We start from the raw sequence: 22,363 nt of genomic DNA on the forward strand, positions 1-22,363 counted from the left end.
ACTGTTCTTGAGAATTATGTACAAGATTATGAGACGTTACAGCACAAATAACATGTAAAAATATCAAATATTATATCAATATTTAACAGTAACTCAGTTTGGCCGAAAAGGCTTTTCTGGCTCCAAAGATGGTGCCCTCGTGCTCCATCTCCCACTTCCTGTCATCCACCTGGCCATGTCCTCCCGGACTTCATTAAAGCTCAGTGCTCTTTGGCACGTACGCTAGAGCCACCGTTACCGTGGCAGCCGGTAACGAAGCGGGTCCCGGGAGGGGGGTGGGAGTACATGCTTACAAGCAGCTGAGCTATGTAAAGTTCATCTCTTCACAAACAAGGAGAGCAGTCGACGCGCCCCCCTTCCCTGTGGCCTCCTCCCCCGTGAGACGGTACAAGGTGTACCTATCGCGTACCCCCCGGAGACTCGCTCCGTAATTAGGACGCGAAGTGGAAGAGCGTGGAGGAGGCAAACGAGGGGGAGTGAAAATACCCATGCTACACTGCTCCGCCATTTCTGGATGTCATTGGTCCGCAGTAGACTTGGGTCAAATATATAATCGTTTTGGACTCAAACACTTTTCCACGCATTACTCAGCATGTCTGGTGCATTGGAACCTATTAAATACTCTCAAAAAGTGCAAACCCCACCTTCTGGTCCTTTCAGCGGCCTCAATTGCAGCAGGCAAGATCAATCAAGCACAAAAACCTATGTGAATCCAAAACAACTACATATTTGACCAAGGTCTGGTCCGCAGGACAAACGGACCAAGGACAAACGGACAAAGAGGGGTCGGTTGAAGCTAAAGTTGACAAATTCCTTGAAATGTAACTTTTAATTGATGGTATTGTAAGCTTTACTAACGCGGGTTATCCTTTTAAAAGAGTACAGTTTGAAAAGTGTGCGTCGAACAACGGCTTTTGTCCAACGCGGCATGGGCTGGCTTTGTAAGGTCATTGTGTAAAGTAACCTCCATGCAAATGAAGCGCTAATCCCATTCAGCGCACACGCCCGCTCTCTGCCCGCAGGGCTGGGAGTGGTGGCACTGCCGGCCCGCCGTTCCACCCCCGCATTGTGTCGACGCCGAGGGAAGGGGCCATTATGCCGTAGCGCTCCCTTTCAAAGAGCGGCTTAAGGAACAGTTTATTATTGGGTGAGCCAGCTGCCACACCACAGCCCGAGCGCGTTCCCGTTCGGCGACCGAGTTATGCGCGGTTTTGCGTAGCAACGGTCGCCGATGACGTCGCCGGCTAACGGGAGGCTGCGGTGCGCCACGGGGGTTGGGAGGGGGTCGGGTGGTGGTTGCAGCTGCCGGCCCTGGTGCGGGGGGTACAGGGGCAGATGGGGAGCCGGGTACGAGAGCATACGCATTCCCTTTCTTTTTTGAATGCCTTATTCAAACTCAAAAGAATGTTACATTTTCATTCAGGAGTGTGAATGGGTGAAACCTAACCATAATCCAAAAAGTTGCTGCGGAAAAGCAAAGATACTGTTTTATGTTTTTGTCCCTTCCCACTACTTATTATTGTTGTTGTTCTTGTTTTGTTGTTGTTGTTGCTGTTCTTATTCTTAATAATAATAATAATAATTATATTTCAACTGCCATGCCTTGCTTCCTTCTGCAAATGAACAGCTTTGTTCTTCCTAGGGCCAAAGCATAAGGCTGTAATGCCTAATGTCTTGGATCCAGGAAGTGCAGTCATTAATTTCAATTTAGTTCAGTCTGGGTCCTGCAGCTAATCCACTGAGGTGCATGAGAATTGTTATTTGATCCGGAATGTTCTCTGCTCTGACTGTTCACCTGAAGCAATCTTTCCCTAGGCAGAACATCCATTATAGTGGTGCGACGTGTCCCTTTTGTGCGACATTGATGTCAATTTACTCACCTCTCTCTCCGCATTTTTTAAATTCTAAAGCCTTTTGAAGATGAAATCTACCAAAAACCACTCGATATGAACCACAAAAACAACAGCGGTCGGAGCTTGGAGCGAGTTCTGTTTAAATGGCTTCATCCTACACAGGTTTAGCAAATGCCGCATGTGACACAAGAACCATGCCATCTGGTTCATGAATACCGGGATGTTCACCTTGTATATTCATGAAGACAGACAACAGGTTTTTAATCATGCACGTACTCGGCAACTGAACAGAAGATTACATCTACATACCTAACAGGGGTGGCCTATAATATCCAAATGCAGATGGTGTTCATGAAAGCACTGGTCGTGACTGAATGTCGTGAGACTTATGTTTTTTGTGTGTTTGTTTCCTGTTTTTCCACTAGCCTTCAATTGTCGTTTTAGAATAAACAAAACATATGGAAGCATCCAAACCTGAAATTCGCAATGGGTTTTCCACTAACAGTCAATGCTCCTATGTGCCTAATAACCCTCTAAAGTATTTACACGAGTGGCTTTGAAAAAGTAATTATGGATTTCCCCAGAGCCAGCTGCCAGTTTACCCATGAGAAGGAGGGTCCCGTTTCAGCTTGGGGAACAGCTTTAATAAACGCCGCAGCTTATCAAACGGACAATGGCGCATTTCAATAATTTGCCCATTTTTCTCCCCCTCGGCTGACATGCCTAAAGCTGCCTCTTTTCCTGACCGCATCTGCCCGGCAACTGATGACTAATGGCCAACTGCTTTTCTTTCAGGCTTTAGCCCCTCCATCTACTTTGGGCAGATTAATACAAGCTCAAAAAAAAAGTGGAATATTCAAAGGAGAAGAAGTGGCAGATTTACTTTACTGCTGAAAGTGTAATCAAGGTCAAATGACTACATTTCCCACAAATCTCTGGCGGTACTCACCCTGTAGATGTAGTCCAGCAGAGGGGCCTTGTGGGATGGGGGGTCATCCAGCACGGGCAGCATGGTAACTGGCTCCAGGAGGGTGCTCAGAGGGAGGGCCATACACCAGTCCAGCGCACAGAGGAGCAGCGAGACTATCAGCTAAGATTTAACATAAGATTCAAAATGGCCGTCATCATGACAAATCAAAACGCAAAACCAATTCACCAACAGCTACGACTAGCTAATGATTGAGGCAGGGCCTGCTTTGCTTACTCTAAATAAGGATAGCAGTGGCTGTATTCTAGTGAAAACATATTATAAAATATTTATGGTAAAATCTATATTGATTTATTTTATTATATATACATGGAATGACACAATACTGCATAAAACAGCAAAATCGGCTTCTGAAAAACAAAAAAAATCAGTCTTTACAGAAGATTGCAAAAGAGATTTCAGAGGAGAAATCTGACCATTTCTCACATTGCTTAGCACAAAAACACAGCAGTTGTCCAGTAGCACTGTACAGTGAAATCATGTTACGTACTGCATATAATTTAGGAACCACAATTGAATGCTATAACAATTACTTACAGTAAACAATGGATATTCTATATTATAAACTTGAATTGAATGCTGTATTTTTACTATACTTTGAGTCAAAAAGTATTCTTAGAGCTTTATTATTACACGCAGAGCATTTAAACCCATCTGAAAAGGAACAATTCCGTCATCAGGATTTCCCTCTAGAAATCAGGGTTATTCTTACATCCAACATTCCTACGAGTAGGTTCCTTTGTCAACGTTCCATTTTTAAATATGACAGTAAGAGACACAGGCCTGAGCTGAATGAAGCACTGGCTAACGGTATATATTTGAAGTGGGACAGACAAAACATTTGTTCAGTAAAGCACAGGACCGAAATTGCCCACCCCTGCTTTAAGCCTACCTTCTTATCAGCCTCCACTGTTGAGTGCTCTGCACTGGGTAAAAGGAATGTGATGGTGGCTATAAAAATCTAGAAAGGGACAGAGAGAAAAAGAACAAATTGTTGGGGCATGTAGGAAATTGTCCATTTCATCACAGATATTTAGCTGACGCTTTTATCAAAAGTGACTTACGGATAAATTAGACTAAGCAGGGGACAATTCCCCAGGAGCAATCTGGGGTTAAGGGCCTGACTCAGTCTGCTCAAATTCTGCACGGACTTGATCGTGGCTTGAACTGTCAACCTCCCGGGTCCCGATCATATACCTTAGCCACTAGGCTACAGGCTGCCCTGCATGCTTGATTGTCTGGTGCAACTGAGCCAGCCAATCCAAAACAATCATGTCAGGGCGACATGGCTCAGGCAGTAAAGTAAGAGCAGTCGTCTGGCAGTCGGAGGGTTGCCGGTTCGATCCCCCGCCCGGGCTGTGTCAAAGTGTCCCTGAGCAAGACACCTAACCCCCAAATGCTCCTGACGAGCTGGTCGGGTGCCTTGCATGGCAGCCAATCGCTGTTGGTGTGTGAGTGTGTGTATGAATGGGTGAATGAGAAGCATCAATTGTACAGCGCTTTGGATAAAGGCGCTATATAAATGCCAACCATTTACCATTTACCATGTATTTGACCCAAGGTCTGCTCAGAATACTGCACTGAGTTGTGGCCACAACACCACAAACCTTCCCGGTGCCAGTCATGTACCTTAGCCGCTAGGCTACAGGCTGCCCTACATGCTTGATTGATCTTGTCCGGTGCAACTGAGCCAACCAATCCGAAACAATCATGAACTTGACACAGGTCTGCTCAGAATACTGCTTTGAATTGTGGCCACCACACGTGAACCACAAACCTTCGTGGTCCCAGTCATGTACCTTAGCCACTAGGCTACAGGCTGCCACAGTCGGTCCAATTGAGTGGGACACTGCGTTTTCGCCGTTACCTCTGTGATCTTCTTGGGGAGCGAGCGATCGGTTCTCTGGAGATGCCGCCAGTGGGAGATGAGCAGCTGGAAGACGTCGCAGGCCGTCTGCGCCACCAGCTTGTTCCCAAACTGCGGGGCAGAGCGAGAGAAAGAAGGAGGTGTTAGCCCAACAGGATACTGGGAAGGGGGTGGGGTTCAGGCCCATCCACACCAAGAACTATATCTATAACGACGATAAAGATGTGAGCATCCACACTGCCGAACGATCACGTGTGAATCGTCTCGCGGCTATGTCGCCTGCCATTTTGATTTGGATTTTGATCGGCTGTTAGTGTTTTATCGTTTATGCAGTTGGAAATAAAAAATCACTCCTGAAAGCGATCCCAAATTGCTCTGATATCCTTCGTCACCATTGTTGTTGTTATAGTTGTGGTGCGGACTTGTTCACTTGAGAACGATTTTTTAAATGTCATATTCATAGTTACTGTTCTTAGTGTGGATAGGCCTTTAGGGCAAGATGCACTGGGGGCAGTGAATATCGTCATGCATACTTCCGTGTACGTAAGAAGCGAGAGAGAAAGGTGTATGAGTTTTGTATAAAATAAGCAATGCGGTTTCTTGTAGCTATTATAATTACGCGAAATAATGCCGCTCACCTTTAGTGTAACCCCAAGGATGTTTATGGCCTCCCTCAACCGAGAGTGGTGTGTTTGCTGCACCAGTTCCTCACAGATCCAAACTCCAAGACTGCAGATGGCGATGCACCTGAAAGAGACCGAGGTGATTCGCATGTACAGTAAGTTATCGGCTAACTTAGCAGTTAACTTAGCGGCAAAACCTGGCCTAACTACAGCCACCGCTGGGGGAGATCGAAACCAGGTTTTAAATACAAATAGAAAATGCGAGAGGTAAGTAGAGAGTAGGTTTCCAAAAGAGACATACAGATAGAATGCATGTGATACGACATAAAACAAGGTTGATACAAGATACATTCATTTGTTTATGTTTAACATTGTCGTATATAGAATCAGCAGTGATACATTTGTTGTTGGGGGTGGGGTTACATACATACATACATACAGTCGAAAAATGCTTCTATTTTGCATCCTTTTCTAATTCCCTACAAATGTTTTCATTACTAATTACATTATCAGCATAACAATTTGAGTGAAAAGTTGAATCATTGAAAAATGACAATAATTACAGAATTTCTTAGTATTTGGTATGTCCACCTTTCGCTTTAATGACAACGTGCACTCAAGCTGGCATGGAGTCCTGGACCAAATGTGATGACTCATGTTATCCCAGCATTATTTGACAATGTTCCAAAGAGCATCTTGTGATGTTACTGAATGCTTGGCTTTTGTCTGTCGTAAGTGCCCCAAAAATGTTCAAAGAGGTCAGGTGGTTGGGAATTGTGCTCTTCTTTGGTCTTCAAATAATTCTTGCAAGGCTTTGAAGTGACTGATTTTTATTTTTTTTTAATCCTAAAACTTTCTGTTTATTTCCAGCATTACATGAAAATAAACATATTTACATATACATATAGAATATACATCTCTTATCCGATTCTTGAAACATACAGGGCTGGGGTCATACCTGGCTCTCTCGCATGATTCACTCCGGGCCGTCTGCAGCAAGATGTTAATCAGATAGTCCTGTGGAAATGACAGCAGAGACGTCAGTGTCTGTGAAAGTGAATGTGTCAGTGAGTGAAACTGAGAAAGTGAGTGTGTAGTGAGTGAGACTGAGAAAGTAAATGAGTCAGTGAGGGAGACTGAGAAAGTGAATGTGTCAGTGAGCGAGAGTGAGAAAGTGAATGTGTCAGTGAGTGAGACTGAGAAAGTGAGTGCGTCAGTGATAAGACTGAGAAAGTGAGTGTGTCAGTGATAAGACTGAGATAGTGAGTGTGTCAGTGAGACTGAGATAGTGAGTGTCAGTGAGACTGAGACAGTGAATGTGTCAGTGAGACTGAGATAGTGAGTGTCAGTGATGAGACTGAGAAAGTGAGTGTGTCAGTGATGAGACTGAGAAAGTGAGTGTGTCAGTGAGACTGAGAAAGTGAATGTGTCAGTGATGAGACTGAGAAAGTGAGTGTGTCAGTGAGTGAGACTGAGAAAGTGAGAGTGTCAGTGAGTGAGACTGAGAAAGTGAGTGTGTCAGTGATGAGACTGAGAAAGTGAGTGTCAGTGAGACTGAGAAAGTGAGTGTGTCAATGAGACTGAGAAAGTGAATGTATCAGTGATGAGACTGAGAAAGTGAGTGTCAGTGAGACTGAGAAAGTGTGTCAGTGATGAGACTGAGAAAGTGAATGTGTCAGTGATGAGACTGAGAAAGTGAGTGTCAGTGAGACTGAGAAAGTGAGTGTGTCAGTGAGACTGAGAAAGTGAGTGTGTCAGTGAGTGAGACTGAGAAAGTGAGTGTGTCAGTGATGAGACTGAGAAAGTGAGTGTCGGTGAGACTGAGAAAGTGAATGTGTCAGTGAGTGAGACTGAGAAAGTGAGAGTGTGAATGTCAGAAACTAAGTGAACCAAATTTGAATGGTGCTGAATTTGGTTAAAAGCAGTTGCCGAACCTTAACTCCCTCGTTGCCTGCGTTGATGTCGCCATTTCCTGGTACAGATTGCGGTAGGGGCATCTGCAGGTACAGGTTGGGGAAGCAGACCAGAGACCCCAGAATCGTCTGGGCTTCAACCCTCGGGGCCTTGAATTAAAAAAGAGGGCATGGTCACCACTTGGCAATATGAGCTCCACTGACTCAGACCAGGACATCGAAGGCCACAGGAAAAATAAATACAGAAGGGCAACTCATCTCAACTCTGCCTAAGACCCAGAGATAATTTATCACAGTGTATCATTTGGAAAGACTCCAGCAAGTTGGAAAGTCTCCACCACAAACCCTGCCAATTTATGCAATGCATTAAAAACCCTGCCCCTGTGAAGAGTCTCTTTCTGGTGTCAGTGTGAAACATGCTTTCATCCAAGTTCTTCCTGTGCTATCTGGCTCAGTTCACAGAATTTAGCATAAAACAGCCACTGAGATCTACCTCACTAATCATTACCAATGGTACGGTCAAATCTTCTCTAAACCTTCTCTGTCTGAGTCTTCTTTGAAATAAATTTACACCTCTCTTCACAAGCCATTCCTTTCAGACCAGGGACCAATCTAGTTGCCCGTCTCTGAACTTTCTCAACAAATATACTGTATGTGTTGTGGCCACAAATCAAAGCAGTATTCTGAGCAGACCTGGGTCAAATACATGATTGTTTTGGATTGGTTGACAGATGCACCAGACCAGATCAATCAAGCATGCAGGGCAGCCCACAGCCTAGTGGCTAAGGTACATGACTGGGACCCAGAAGGTCAGCAGTTCAAACCACAATATGTGCAGGTGTTGGGCCCATAAACAAGGCCTTGCATTGCTCCAGGGGGATTGTAACCTGCTTAGTCTAATCAAGTCATTTTGGATAAAAAGTGTCAGCTAATAACAAATTAAAAGTATTTGAATCCAAAACAATGATGTATTTACCCAGTAGTCTGAAAGTTTTGCAGGTTCACTGGCAGACCCAACAGGCCTCGGATGGCTTGACCAATGAGAGGTGAGCTTGATTTCCGGGTGGTTACGGTGGTGGGAGCGGCATGTTGGACTCACCTCGGAGGTGTCTGATTTGAGGACCCGCGCGGCCGCCTGGATGAAGTCTCCCACCAGCATGGTGAAGCCCGGCAGTCCCAGGAAGAAGAAGCGTGGAGAGCAGTGCCGGATCACCGTGTTCAGGACATCCTGGCAAAGACAGCAGTCATTTTCGCACTCCACACACATACTTACGCAGTGTCTCTGGAGACTTTGGGGCTAGGGGCAGATTACATGACTACACAACATACTACTGCCTATCCTGGGGTGTAATTTAAGCAACAGGTTAGAGGTTTTTAACGTGTCTTACAAACAAAGGAATGATATACAGTGCATACAGTCACCATTAATTTGAGGGTATTTACATCCATATCGGGTGATCCAGGTAGGAACTACATCTCTCTTTATTCATAGTCAGCCCATTTTAAGGGACCAAAAGTAAGTGGACAGTTGACTTCTCAGCTGTTTCTGATTAGGTGTATACAAATCGGTTCCTTTGTAGGTATAAGAAAGCTTTCAGTATCTAGTCTTAATTCTAGGCTTTTGATTGCGTCTTTTATTGGCTTTGCCAACATGAGGACTAGTTGTGCCAATGAAGCCATTATGAGGCTGAGAAATAAGGAATAAATAAAAAAACAGTGAGAAGAAATATGCTTACCAAAAGAAACATAACATAATTGAGACGAAAGAGAGCACTGGTATATGTTACCCTTTCCTGGGAATGAAGCACCTAATTGTAGGTTTTCATACCAATGACATGAATGATAGTATGAACACCCTTACGGACCAATATCGCGCATCTTATCCACAAAAAGCCCAACTAATTAGAAGGCTAGCTTTCCTTAATGCTGTTAAGCTTTTTTAAGACATGAAACGTAATGGTCAACACTGGCCGCGCTGTGAACGCTCAACACTGCTGATGGAAAAAAACATCCATTATTTTGTCTGACAAAAGGACACTCGGTATTTCATCCGGGTGTAATATCATTTATGCATTTATAAGCCGGGGATGTCGTCGCGTGGCCCAGAGCACACAGCGCACAGGCAGCTCGGGAAACGAAACGTCAAAAGTGGCTCGTGTCTGCACTAAAACCCCCCCTCGACAGCAAATATCAGAACCGAACAAAGGTCCATCGTAAGGGGGAAAAAGGAGAGCTTTTTCCTGGAAGATTAAACAGGGATGGTGGGAGGTGATAAAGCTCCTCGTCTGTACAGTGGGGTGTAGCGACGATGGCGGTGGCTTTCTCTTGTGCCGAAGCGGGTTAATATTTAATCAGGCCCCCTTTCAGAGCGGTGGGACGATGCCGACCCAACAGCCCCCCCCCCCCCCCCCAAAGCAAACAGGTTCTGAGAGGGGTGGCAGATGGGCCGCAGGTTGTGTGTGTGTGTGTGTGTCTGTGGGGGGGGGGGGGGGGGGGGTTGTAGGCGGTCCCAATCTCGGCCTCTCTATTTGGGAGGGCACCTGTAACCGCGGCCAGAACCCAGGTACCGCCACCCTCCGCCCAGACCTGTGGCAGGGGGGGAAGCCTGGTCTCTCTCAGTGAACGTTTGCGTGCTGAAAAAGTCAGTGAAATGCTTTCTAGGCACCATTTTGCTGAAAGGTGAACGGTGTCTAGCTAGGTTCTAGCCGGAGACGCGGATTATGGAGAAACCAAACTTGGTTTCTACAGGCAAGGCTAATTATAGATTATGTATTTCAAACGTCCCATTTAAATCATAGACCCTTGAGAAAAGTGTAGCTCACCAACTATCTTCTTTCTTACAGGACAATAATTCATATGAGAGATTTATGAGTCTGAGACAACACTTGCCTGAGTATTGAATGATTTGTTTCCCTTGATTGTGACCATCTCTGTTCTTGTCATAGTTTACCTAAGTGCTGCCTTTGACACAACAGACCACAATATTCTCCTCAGTAGGCTAGGAAAATAAATCGGTGTCACTGGGCAAGCCCTTTTGTGGTTTAAATGTTATTCATGTGACAGATCTGTTTCGTAGTACCTCAAGTACCTCAAGGACCTGTTTTGGGTCCTTTGCTTCTCTTTGCGTCCCCTTGGGAACATCATAAGCAGGCATGGTGTTAATTACCACTGCTATGTAGATGATATGCAACTGTATATATCTTTTAAACCAGGTGAAGTTGACTGGCTGGCCAAATTGGAGGTCTGTCTTAAAGATGTGAAGGCTTGCATGACACAAAATCTGAGATATTGGTGGTAGGTCCCAAATCAATTACAGCCCTATAGTTTTCTACAAATATAGATGGCTTCCCTGTCTCCTCTAAAGAAGTTAGAAACTTTGCCATAACAATCAATCAGATTTATATTTTCAGTCCCACATCAATAACAACAGAAGAGTGGCCTTCTTCCAAAAGAAAAACATTTCTAAATAAACCCTCCAGGATGCAGAAAAAATGGTCTATACATTTGTGTCCTCTCAGCTTGATTACTGTAATGTTTTATTGTCTGGCTGCACGACTTCCAGTTGAAAAATCTAATAATTTAAAAAATTGGTATGAAATTGAGTTACAGACGTGGGATTCTGTGCAGGAAATCCTGTGGTGATATTCCGGGCAGAAAACAGAGAGTGTTCCTCCCGCTTTTATGACCAGAAATGCGAGGGATGGACGGTAAAATCCGTGTGTGTGTGTGCGCACCTGTGTCTGTGTGTGCCTGTTTGTGTTCGTACACGTGTCTGTGTGCGCTTACGCGCGTGTCTCTGCGAGCGTGTGAGCGCGTGCTTGTGTGTGTATGCCTGTGTGCGTGTCTGTGCACACACAGGTAAAGCAAAGGGCCCAAAAACATCTGCCCCCATATCTCTTGGCCAGCATAAAATCAGGCAGTTCAAACACAGGCCCGGCACCCTCGTCCGCCTCCGCGGCACACTTCGGCAAATAGCCGCCGCTTTCAGCTGCTCGCTACCTGGTAAATCAATCACTTTAATTGAATGCTTTGTAAACACACGACGGAAGGAAAGAAGGGGGTGGAGAGAGGGAGAGGGAGGAATAGAGAGAGAGGAAAAAAACACACACAGAAGCAATAAAGAAAACACGCTGTGGCAGAAATAGAAAATTGGCTTAAAGTGTTTGGTCGGACCAGCCCCCCCACCCCCCACCCCTCGTTGTGCTGTAATTGACCTTTGGAGCGTAATGTGAGGAACAGTCGGTGGTAATTAACATCCGCAAACTGCTGGATGATTGCACAAAATGAGCATGTTAAAGGAAATGGCGGCTTGGCAAAACATTTCCATTGTGGCGGTTAAGTAGAGACACACAATTCGAAAATTTGTGTGTGGAAATGAAAAAAAGGGCCCCGCGTCTGACGGCTTTGGCAGTGGGTCTCGACGACGGCGACAAAAGGCGCATTACCGCCAATCTGAAAGGCAAGCTTAACCCTCTCCATATTCCTCACCGTGAACCTGTACGCGTGAACCAAATCTACCCTGTCGTCCCATCAACAAAACAAAAAACAAGAAGCAGAAGCCAAGTAGAGATTAATTTTTTTGTTTAGTAGGGAACGGAGCGTTTATTTTGTGTCTTTAGACAGAGTAGCGTTATATGTTGTACCGGCAAAAGTGAAAAATCTGGAATAATTTTAAAAACATTAATTCGGCCAGTCACAGGTGTTGCAATACGCCGCATAACAGTGTTAGTAACCATTCGTGAACACTGGCAACAACTTATTAATACCGATTTTGTAGCATCAAGTAGCTTTACGTAGTGCTAACTAGCACTGGTCGTCCAGATTCAGTGTACCACAATACTTTACGTTTTATAGCCAATTATTTATCTTGTACACATTACTGTACCCTCTATAAATTGACTTCCTGATCACCCCTAAGTCTAAGGAGACATTCTTATCTTTTTATTTATAAAAGGGGTAAATCATAAATCTCCCCTCATATCTGTCCAGTCTCCTATCACCCTCCACCAACTGTTATCAGTCTTTTTCTAGCAGATGGCAGCTCTACCATGTACCCAGGCTCGTCTCAGAGTTAGCTAAAACAGCCTTCTCTTATTTCGCACCCTGGGCATGGAACATTCAGAAACCACCCCCATCTTAATAATCTTGTGACTTAAGCCACAAATCCATGATAAATGACTGTGTAACTGAAGAATGCACGTCCCTTTCCTCAGCTTGATGTACTACTGTATCGTTTATCCGCTCTACACTGTATGTATTCCTTATATTTTCATGCTTTTGTTCTTTCTTTTTTTATTCTATCTTCTCTCATAACTCTTGTAACTTGGTAATGGTGTGCTGCCTAGGCCCCCTCTATAAAGAGATTATTATTCACAAGGGACTTTCCTGGTTAATTAAAGGTCAAATAAAAAGGAATAAATAAATAAAATCAAAAAGGTAAAGCTCCCTAAAAGAGGACGTCACTGTTGACGGTATCTTTCACATCACATCACATCAGCTTAATTGCACCGTACTGTAAACCCAAAATACAGTGCTTTTAATGTGTTACAATGAATCTGTATGTGATTGAATGCAAACCTAAACTCTAAATGTTAGAGTTGAGTTAAACATGAAACCTTTCTGCAAATTCTAAAGCAATATTGCTTTTTCTTTTCATTTTTTACCATTTATAAATTATAAAAAATTATCCAAAAATTGGGGAACCCTTTTGGATAATTATTCTTAGTAATTTAGTAACTATAAATTAGTTAGATTAGACCCAGCTAATTTTCTCGTTAGGCCTTCAATGAGTCAGGTGACTATAATTCCAGGGCTGAACTTGTTATTCTGAAGTAACTCCACGCCTTCTAAAGTATCCAACTGCAGTGGCTGTTGTTATTGTCTGGTGTTAACAACTGTGGCTTCCTCTAAACAGTTGTCCAAGGATTTCAGAATTGAGATGGAAGACAGAGAAGGTTATAAGAACCTATTTCCACTGTCAGAAATATTATTTGAAAATGGAAGATAAATGGAACAGTTCAAGGCAAGGTCTGGAAAATCAAGAAAGATTTCAGATAGAATGGCCCGAGACCTGGTGAGAAATGCTCAGAAGAACCCACAAAGAGCTGCAAAAACAGTAGAAAACACTATTCACATGAAAACAATACAATGTACTTTAAACATCAAAGACTTGTGAGTGTTTACAAACTGTTATAGTTGCCAGAGGAGGAATTACGAAGTACTAAATGAGAGTAAACATTTCAAGAAATGCGTCAAGAAATGCGTCATGTTTAACATTTCCATTTCAAGGTCAGGTTTGCTTCTGTTCACTTAAATATTAATTGTAAAATGCCAGACTAAGGGGCGCCCAAGTTTTTGCATACTACTGGAAGTCAAACTCAACAAGTATTTTAGCCTTTTTCTGAGACTAAAAACACTTGAAAAGCAAACAGTAAAAACAGACTAAAAACAAACTACCTACAATCTTTTCTACTTGAGAGATCTAAATACGAATTACAAGACTACACTGCTTGTTGAGTTGGTTTTGGTAGTGCGAGCGAAAGTCATGGACAGTCTTTTCTTGCACCACAAAAAACTAAAAATTAAGTCACTTTTAACAGTTAACAGACTCATTTCAAGACTTGCTAATGATTTGAATATTTCGCTTGTCAAGCAGTAACTTAAACCCCATAATATTTTATATTTGAGAAAAAACAATAACAGTAAGACAGTCTTTTCAGTGCCGTTTCAGCTACATCGAAAGAGCAGAACCCCGCCTGGCCGGGTCCCCGACCTCTCCCGCGGTGCGGAACGACAGCGCCCTCGCAGAGCGCCGGAAAAACAAAAAGCAAAAGATGAAATGAAAAGAACGGTCCGTGGCGGCACGAAGAGCCGCGTGGAACATGAACAAAGCACGGCGGTTTCCAGCGTCCGTGTGAATGGCGGTCTTAGCCCGGGCCACAAAAGGAGCAACGCGGGCCCATTGTTGACAGACGTGTAGAGTACCATCACTCCCCCAAACCCCATTAGATTTATGAGTGATGCTATTCTATTTCCGTGGTGCCGATGGAGCTGCGAGCTGAAGGTGGGGAAACAATGGCCTAACCTTGGAGGTGGGGGAATACGCGCATGGGGACACAGCCCTTATTTCCTGTCTCTGTAAAACCTTTTTTATCTAGCGCTGTTCGGCCCTCTAGCACACACCGTGTGTGAGTGTGCGTGTGTGTGTTATACAAGTGCTAGTTATACTATAATTACTATATAACTATATAATTATATAATTATTCTAGTAACCATGGTATGCTAGTTGGAAAGTTGATGTACTCTTTAAGAGTTGAAGTTGTATCTATGTGTTCACTCTAGGACTTGAAACTGTACTTTCCTCTGTCTAAAAACACACTAGGGTCTTCAATGCACTTCTCCCTGGTTTTGATTTGCACTTTATTGCACGTCGCTCTGGATAAGAGTGTCTGCTAAATTACTGTAATGTAATGTAATGTGTGTGTGTGGTATGGGGTTAGTGCTGGTGGTGGTAGGAGCGGGCAGATACTAATGCAAACGTGCCACAAAGGTATGGCAACCAACGCTTCTCGACTCCAAGCGACGGAAGCCGTGCTGTGCGGATGATGATCGTAAAAAAAAAAACGTGTGGCAGATCAAAACAAAGTTACAGCCTCAACTCCACCCGCCCATAAGTGGTTTGTCTTAGTAAGGAGCTGCCTCCCCGTATTTATAAGTGATTAGTCATGGTGATACAGTATGTGGCCTGCTGTTTTGCGCAAATTCAATATTTACATAAAAACAGTTGGACAGAATCTAGTGTTTTTGAGGGACTTCCATAACTTTATGATGTCACAACTTCACGTACATTTGCATATGTCCATCTTCAGCATGGCCCACCTTGTAGCTGGACCAATCCCAAGTGCTTGGCACACATGGTGTTCAGTTCATTGAGGAGCTAGCCAGCCAATCAGAACAGAGGTTTCAATGAGCCTTAAAGACAGTCACTAAAATAGCCTGTTCTTGGTAAAGCTCATGGGAGGCGCTGGAGAATAGAAATGCAAAACTAGATAGAGCTAGTTTTTGGTACTTAAACCATACAAACATCTTCTCATGGATATCAGGACCTAAAATAAAACACTGGAAAGGTGTAAAATATGGGGGCTTTAAAACTGAAACTGCCGGAGGTGTTGTCCCTGGGCTCCTGGTACTGGAACGTGGGGTCGAGGCGGTTCACAGTGGGGCAGGAGGTGGAAGGCCTCTATGTGCCAGTCAGGGCCCAGAGCCCGGAGCCATGCCGGGCGCTAATGGCTTATGAATAGGTTTCACCTGTTCCTCCGGTTCAGATGCTGGCAGAGGGGGCTCATGAGGTCCAAAGGCTGTAGTTACCAGGCTTCAGCCTGCAGAGGGAGCTCTCCATTTCACAGACGAAGCCTGCAATCGGTATCATTATGCTACAGTCGTTCTCTTGGAACACGCCCTAACACCTGCACTTCACATGGGCCGGCTTTCGGGGAAAAGCCTTTTGCTTCAACCGCAGAATGTGAGTTACGACACGAAAAGGAGAAGACGCAGCGTCATTAGCGAGGCGCAATGTGGCCCAACCAGGCAACCAAAACCAGTCTTCGTTTTTGATGCTCTTTCCTGTTTTTTGTTGGTTTCGGAGACGTTGCTCACTGTTGGTTGGCTGCGGTATAGTTGTTTCAGCCACCATTTCAATGTAAAGACAATGGTAAAAATATAGAAAAAGTCAGTAATGGGAGGAAACCAGAGTACCCGGAGGAAACCCACGCAGATACGGGGAGAACATGCAAACTCCACACAGAGAGGCTTGGGCGGGGCTCGAACCCAGGACCTTCTTATTGTGAGGCCGCCCTTCCTGCACACAAGTGATGGCCATGGTTTGTTAACACACAGGCTCCAGGAGATTGAATATCAAGCGGCCACGGGGAGGTGCTCAATTAAGCTAGCTTCACTTCCGCTGTCAGAATGCAAGTGTATTCACACCAAAGACAAAGGAAGGGAACTGCAAAGTGTACGTACCCCCCCAGGCACCGATAGCTTCTTTTTGTTTCAGAAGAGACAACATTATTCTCAAAGGAACAGCCTGTTTGGAGTGTCGTGTATGGAAGATAAGGGTCAGAAAAGATTTTAATTTCAAAACATACTGGATATGGCTCAGGCATTGGGAAAATGGAACTAGAATTTTTGAGAGCTTGGTTTTTGAAGATTTTAATTAGGGGAAGCTACATTTTTTAGATGTGAATACAAAACTATAAAGTGCTGAGTGAATAAATTAAAATACACAGAATTCAGTTCAATTAAATTCAATGAGTTTTTAAAGGTTCCATGGAAACTAAACACTTGGCAGCATTCACTTTAAAATGTAAAACTGCTGTCAATTTAAGATTAAACAAAAACAGGATGTAGACTTGATGACCAGTTGACATTGGTACACTTGATGCCAAATTCCAAAATTGTACAAATTAGTTAATATATTGATGAACAAAAATCAATTATGTAAAATATCTTCCCCATGTGTCCCAATTGTAGTCCACATATTATTAAATAATTCCACCGGCAGCTTTTCTGATTACTGGGACAAGAAATTCAGAGGGCATTGAAGGCTCCTTCACGCTACAATTAACTACTCATAAACAGCTAATGCTAAAACATTTTAACATTAACCGCGCAGAGCTGCAGCACTAAAGTTGCTAAAATTGGTCACTGATCCTTGTCTGACTCACATCAGGCCCAAGGACCATCCATACTCACTGATGTCCTTCACCACAGCACCATCTAGTGTTCCTGAACTGAACTACACAACTGGTTTTGATGTGGGCACCAGAGTATTTGCAAGACAGTGGTGTGTGTGTGTGTGTGTGTGTGTGTGTGTGTGTGTGTGTGTGTGTGTGTGTGTGTGTGTGTGTGTGTGTGTGTGTGTGTGTGTGTGTGTGTGAGAACAATATTTGTTTTGGATTTAAATACTTTTCTGTGGTCTATAGCCTGCAAGGATGAGCAGATGGGCAGGGTTTATACTTTTGGGGTCATTCCATTTGTTTTAATACACCAGGCAAGCTTAGTGAAATGCAGAAAAGTATTTGAACCCAAAACAAATACTAATTTAAATAAATACTGTTTTTGAGTTTTAATAAATTTGCTAAAATTAATAAAATTGAACTTTTATACATTTAAAATAAAATCTAAAACACAATACAAAACGTGAAGGGGTCTGAATACTTTCTGAAGCCACTGTTTGTGAAAGACAACATGAGTGCTCTGTCAGGACCACATGCCCCAGACCAACCTGGTCATCACTGTTGAAGCCCTTCTCCATGACGTGGTAGAAGTGCACCAGGAAGTCACTGTTGGGGAGCACGTCCTGCTGCTTGGTCATCATCTCACAGATCAGCTTATAGGCCTGCAACTTCCCCGCCTTGAACTCTGCTGGTAACGTGGTGGCCTGCGGAGAGAGAACAGACCAATGACAAGAGAACACAGTTCCAGCCAATCACAACACCACTGGACTAAACAATTCAGGATGTGGCCTAGTGGCTAGGTACATGCCTGGGAGCTGGAAGGTTGTTGTTTCAAGTTCCTGAGTAGCCACTATTGGATCTCCACAGCTGTTGGGCCCTTGAGCAGGGCCCTTAACCGAGCATTGATTGTACTAAGCAGGGGCCAGAAGGGATTGGCCCCTGTATAGTCTAATCAACTGTAAGTCGCTTTGGATAAAAGCGTCATCCAAATAACAAATTATGATTTATTTATTATAATTCAACATAACTGTAAGGAGAGGAGGAAAAAGGCCGCAAATGTGTGTTAGGGTCACGCCATTAACTAATTGCAAATATTAACTGATGTAAAAAAATATGAATTATGGATGAAATTAACTTTTACATTTGTTAACAACGAACTAGTACACTAGTTACATGAATATGTATAAATGAGCAAACCAGGATAGACATTTAATTAGCTAACAAATTAAATTTAATTAGTTTAACCGTTAGCAAATACGTTCACTCTTCTTATTTCCAGTATGAATTGGCATTAACTAATGTAGTTGTTAACATGAATTAATGATGTACAAATTCATAAACAAAGTCAAACTGCTTAACTTTTCAGTCGTTAGTTTAAGAATAAAGGTTTGCACACCTGACCACGTCAAGACTCTGACAAAGGACAGAGATGTCCAAAATGCAAGTCATTTTTTTCAATAAAGTTGCAAACAAAGCAGGAGACATAGTGCTGTGGTGTTATTGTTTTATTTATAGTATTCACTTAGTTAAAAACAACATTTGTTCACACCAGTTAATGTAACTGTATTGTAAAGTGTTTTCTGAGTGAGGAAAGTGTTTGCAATAAACACAGCAGGAGACACAGCGTTGCTGTTAGTTATATTTATAGTAGCTATTTAGTTAACAACTACATTCGTTCATGCCAATTAATGTAACCGTATTGTAAGTGTTTTCTAAGTGCGTTTTAAGTGCTTTTCGTGCGTTGGCCATTTTGTGGTACTTATCCGGGGTCGGCTCGGCGCGTGGCTCTCACCTTGAACAGCCAGGAGGCCATCATGCGGAGAGGCGGGATGAGGACCGGCTGGGGTGGGGAGGACTGATTATCCGCGCTGATTCCCAGATTGTCCCGGATCTGCAATCACAAGACAGGCTGCTTTTTACCTGACCGCTGGCCAGCCACAGCCTGCGCTCGGACAGTCTAAAGGACACTGCGCTGATAAGGCTCTCAAGGGCGAGGCACAAATCAACTTATTAATCACTTCTTAAATCAGGACTGTGATTTTCACGGCACGTATTTAAAGTGCTGCATACGGCCAGGGGCCTCAAACTGAATTTCTGGAGGGTAAATGTTGCCGCCCCCATTAATGTCATCATTGTTTAATATAAAACGGCATTTCTGATAAAGTAGAATAATGTAAATGATGGCTGCATATACATTTCCAAATCACAATGGCCACTTTGTGCCAGAATTATTTATTGTGCTATTATATAGCTATATATTTATACGCTACTTTATTCTTCTTTAATAAGCACCTATTATTAGACTTATTAGATTGACAAGTTGGTCTTCTGCTGCTGTAGTCCATCCACTTCAAGGTTCGACATGATGCGTATTCAGAGATGCTTTTCTGTAAACCACTCTTATAATGTGTGGTTATTTGAGTAACTGTTGCTTTATTGTCAGGTTGAAGTAGTCTGGCCATTCTCCTCTGACCTGTCTCATTAACAAGGCGTTTTCTCCCACAGAAGTGCTGCTCAGCAAATATATATATTTTTGCACCTTCTCCATTTCCCTCGGGGATACCACACTTACGGCATCACCCAGTGCAAAGAACCTCGGCGTGGTGATGGACAGCAGACTGTCCCTCTCCGAGAACATTGCGGAGAATCCGCCCCTTTCTCACCCCCTACTCGACTCAGCTCCTGGTCCAAGCAATGGTTCTGCCCCACCTGGACTACTGCAATTCCCTCTTGGCTGGCCTCCCAGCGTCCGCCATCAGACCCCTCCAACTTATCCAGAATGGAGCAGCTCGTCTGGTCTTCAATCTTCCAAAATACTCACGTCACCCCCCTGCTTACTTCCCTCCACTGGCTGCCTGTCATGGCTCGCATCAAATTCAAAACATTGGTGCTAGCCTTCCAGGCAGTTAAGGGGTCTTCACCAGCTTATCTACAAAAAATCATCAGACCCTACACCCCTGCCACCCCTTCGTTCAGCCTCCACAGGCCGCTTGGCACCTCCCCCTCTCCAAACTTCCACCTCACGCTCACGACTACTGTCTGTTCTGGCTCCACGGTGGTGGAATGAACTCCCCCTTGAGGTCAGAAGTGTAGAATCTCTTCCCACCTTCAAGGGAAGGCAAACTGAAGACGGACCTCTTCAAGCAGCACCTCTCCCCATCCCTCTCTATCTCCCTGTGAACCTTAATTGTTGTCTTTCTGTGATTTACTTTTTTGCTAGTTAAGTTTGGTAACTTTTGCTTTGTTGTTTGTTTGTTTAAAAAAAAAAATTCAAATAGGCCATGGTCCTTATCTTTGTTGTACAGGTACCAGTTCCCTTCCCTCTAGGGTCTTTCAGCGCACTTATCCCTTGTTATGGGTATGCACTTTGTTGTACGTCGCTCTGGATAAGAGCGTCTGCCAAATGCCATTAATGTAATGTAATGTAATGTAAACTCTAGGAATTGTGCCTGAAAATCCAAAAAATGTAGAATAATTCATTAATGAATTAGTTCTTCCTCCACTTTTCAGGTATGGGTTATGTTCTTCCCAGCCTATGGAGTTTTACAAGCAGAGGTCAGTCCGCCATGCCGGAGGATTTGTTTTGCTTGGCTTTTCTTTTTTCTTTTGTACCCAATTAAACTAAACTAGCTGTGAAACCACAAAGAGAGCAGAAAAAGTCACTTAGATCACATTTCCTCCCCATTCTGATGTTTGGTCTCGACAACAACTGAACCTATTGACATATCCGCTCACTTTTATGCATTGGGTTGCTGCCACACGATTGCCTGATTAGATAGTTGCATTAATGAGCCGGGGTACCTAATAAAGTGGTCACAGAGTGTATTGTATAATGGCACATACATTATGAATGCATCTCATTATATCTAATAAGTGATTATAAAACCGTGATTAAAAGTCACAGACGGCGACTGGGCAAAAGAAACGGCGGTACCTTGGCCAGCTTGCGCCAGAGGTCATAGAGGTAGGTGAACACCCGGGCGTGGATCTTGGGGCAGCGGATGCCGTTGACGTCTCCGAGGATTCCCAGGATCCTCCTCCAGAGCACGGCCGCCGAGTCGGCGTGCCAGCCGGTCAGGCTGCCCCCGGCGATGATGCTGATGTCATCCGTCAGGCACTCGCTGCTGTCTGCGGGAGAGAGGGGCAGCGAGAACGAGGGTGACGCCCCTGGACTTAGGGTGGGCCCGCGAGGCCTGCTACTGTACGTCGCCCTGCTTTCACTCGCGCTACAGACAGGTATCCGCCAGTAAGACACACTCGTTCTATTCCGGAAGATTCTGAATAAGAGTATCCCTCTATTCAAGTGTGCTGGAATAAAGGGTTTTTACAACTCGTTTCCTGAAATAAACTACGCATTGTAGAATAAGGCGCAAATCAGGGGCAATCGCACCACGGAAAAGATGCAGCATTTCCACAAAGGTTCCAGATTTGGTATTCTGCATATATTCAATTAAAAGGCTGAAAGGAAAACCGCATGACAAAAAGTAACTGGAGTAAACTGTGTCTTTAAGGGTGAACAATGTTTGCCTAAATTACCTATTTCCTTGGTTCCAATTCCCTATACATGCAATTTGTACATCAAAAATTGCTATTGAGGACAAACTAGCCTAAAGCTATGGAAGCTAGCTTTCTCTTCGTTGGCTATATTTCCCTGTATTCCCAATGAAAAGCAGAATGCATGAAATGTGAGTACTTGTCAGTCCAGCCCATGCCAAAGTGCCTGTCAGGAACATCAGGAAAAACTCAGGTGCAAAAAACAATATGTTGACTTATGATTATAAAATTAACTTTTTTTGGTGGTTTGTTCTTCCTGATAACCCGCAAAAATCACTGGTCCCAGAACCACACTACCCAGAGTTCTCCAGACAGTCCAGTGAGGCGAGTTGAAATGAGGTGAGGAGGGAGGCAAGAAATGATTGGCTGGGTGAGGATGAGGCGAGATCAGCGTTGAGGTTTACACATATAGTACTCATAAATAACTTTATAGAGAGCAAACAAAGAGACCAAAGAGACCATATGGCTAAAGAGCAATATTACGGTTATATTTTAAGGGATTTGCAACGATAGACCCATTTAGAGATGATAAAACATATTTATCCTGGCTGCAAGTGCAGAAATATAGTACAGAGAAACTGAACCCCTTCAAAATGCATTTTTTTTAAGTCAGCCAGAGATAAAGCATATTTTATGCTTTATATCCAAGTAAGGTAGCAAGAGCTAGCCAGCTGGTTCGCTGTCATAGCAGTTTAGCAAGCTAGCAACACTTATAACAATGCCACTGCTATAATGCCAGTATTTGCAATCGCGTATTGATAGTATTCATGTGATAACTAGCTATCATTTAGCCTACAAACTTTTATGCACTTACAAAATCAGTAGCAG

At 43.7% G+C, this 22,363-nt stretch overlaps 1 protein-coding gene across 6 annotated transcripts in view; it reads right to left on the reverse strand.

The window, feature by feature from the left end:
* Positions 1–22,363, reverse strand: part of ralgapa2 (Ral GTPase activating protein catalytic subunit alpha 2) — a 177,199-nt gene that overhangs the window by 67,114 nt on the left and 87,722 nt on the right. For all 6 annotated transcript variants that reach the window (XM_061233565.1, XM_061233536.1, XM_061233549.1 and 3 more), the window contains 10 exons: positions 20,916–21,109; positions 18,774–18,872; positions 17,530–17,685; positions 8,344–8,472; positions 7,266–7,394; positions 6,290–6,348; positions 5,347–5,455; positions 4,709–4,819; positions 3,734–3,802; positions 2,803–2,943 (listed from right to left, as the gene is read on the reverse strand). In XM_061233565.1, coding sequence (XP_061089549.1) covers positions 2,803–2,943; positions 3,734–3,802; positions 4,709–4,819; positions 5,347–5,455; positions 6,290–6,348; positions 7,266–7,394; positions 8,344–8,472; positions 17,530–17,685; positions 18,774–18,872; positions 20,916–21,109 — 1,196 coding nt within the window. The remainder of the gene's footprint in view (positions 1–2,802; positions 2,944–3,733; positions 3,803–4,708; positions 4,820–5,346; positions 5,456–6,289; positions 6,349–7,265; positions 7,395–8,343; positions 8,473–17,529; positions 17,686–18,773; positions 18,873–20,915; positions 21,110–22,363) is intronic.

Source organism: Conger conger, chromosome 1, assembly GCF_963514075.1.
Source record: "Conger conger chromosome 1, fConCon1.1, whole genome shotgun sequence".
Lineage (NCBI taxonomy): Eukaryota > Metazoa > Chordata > Actinopteri > Anguilliformes > Congridae > Conger > Conger conger.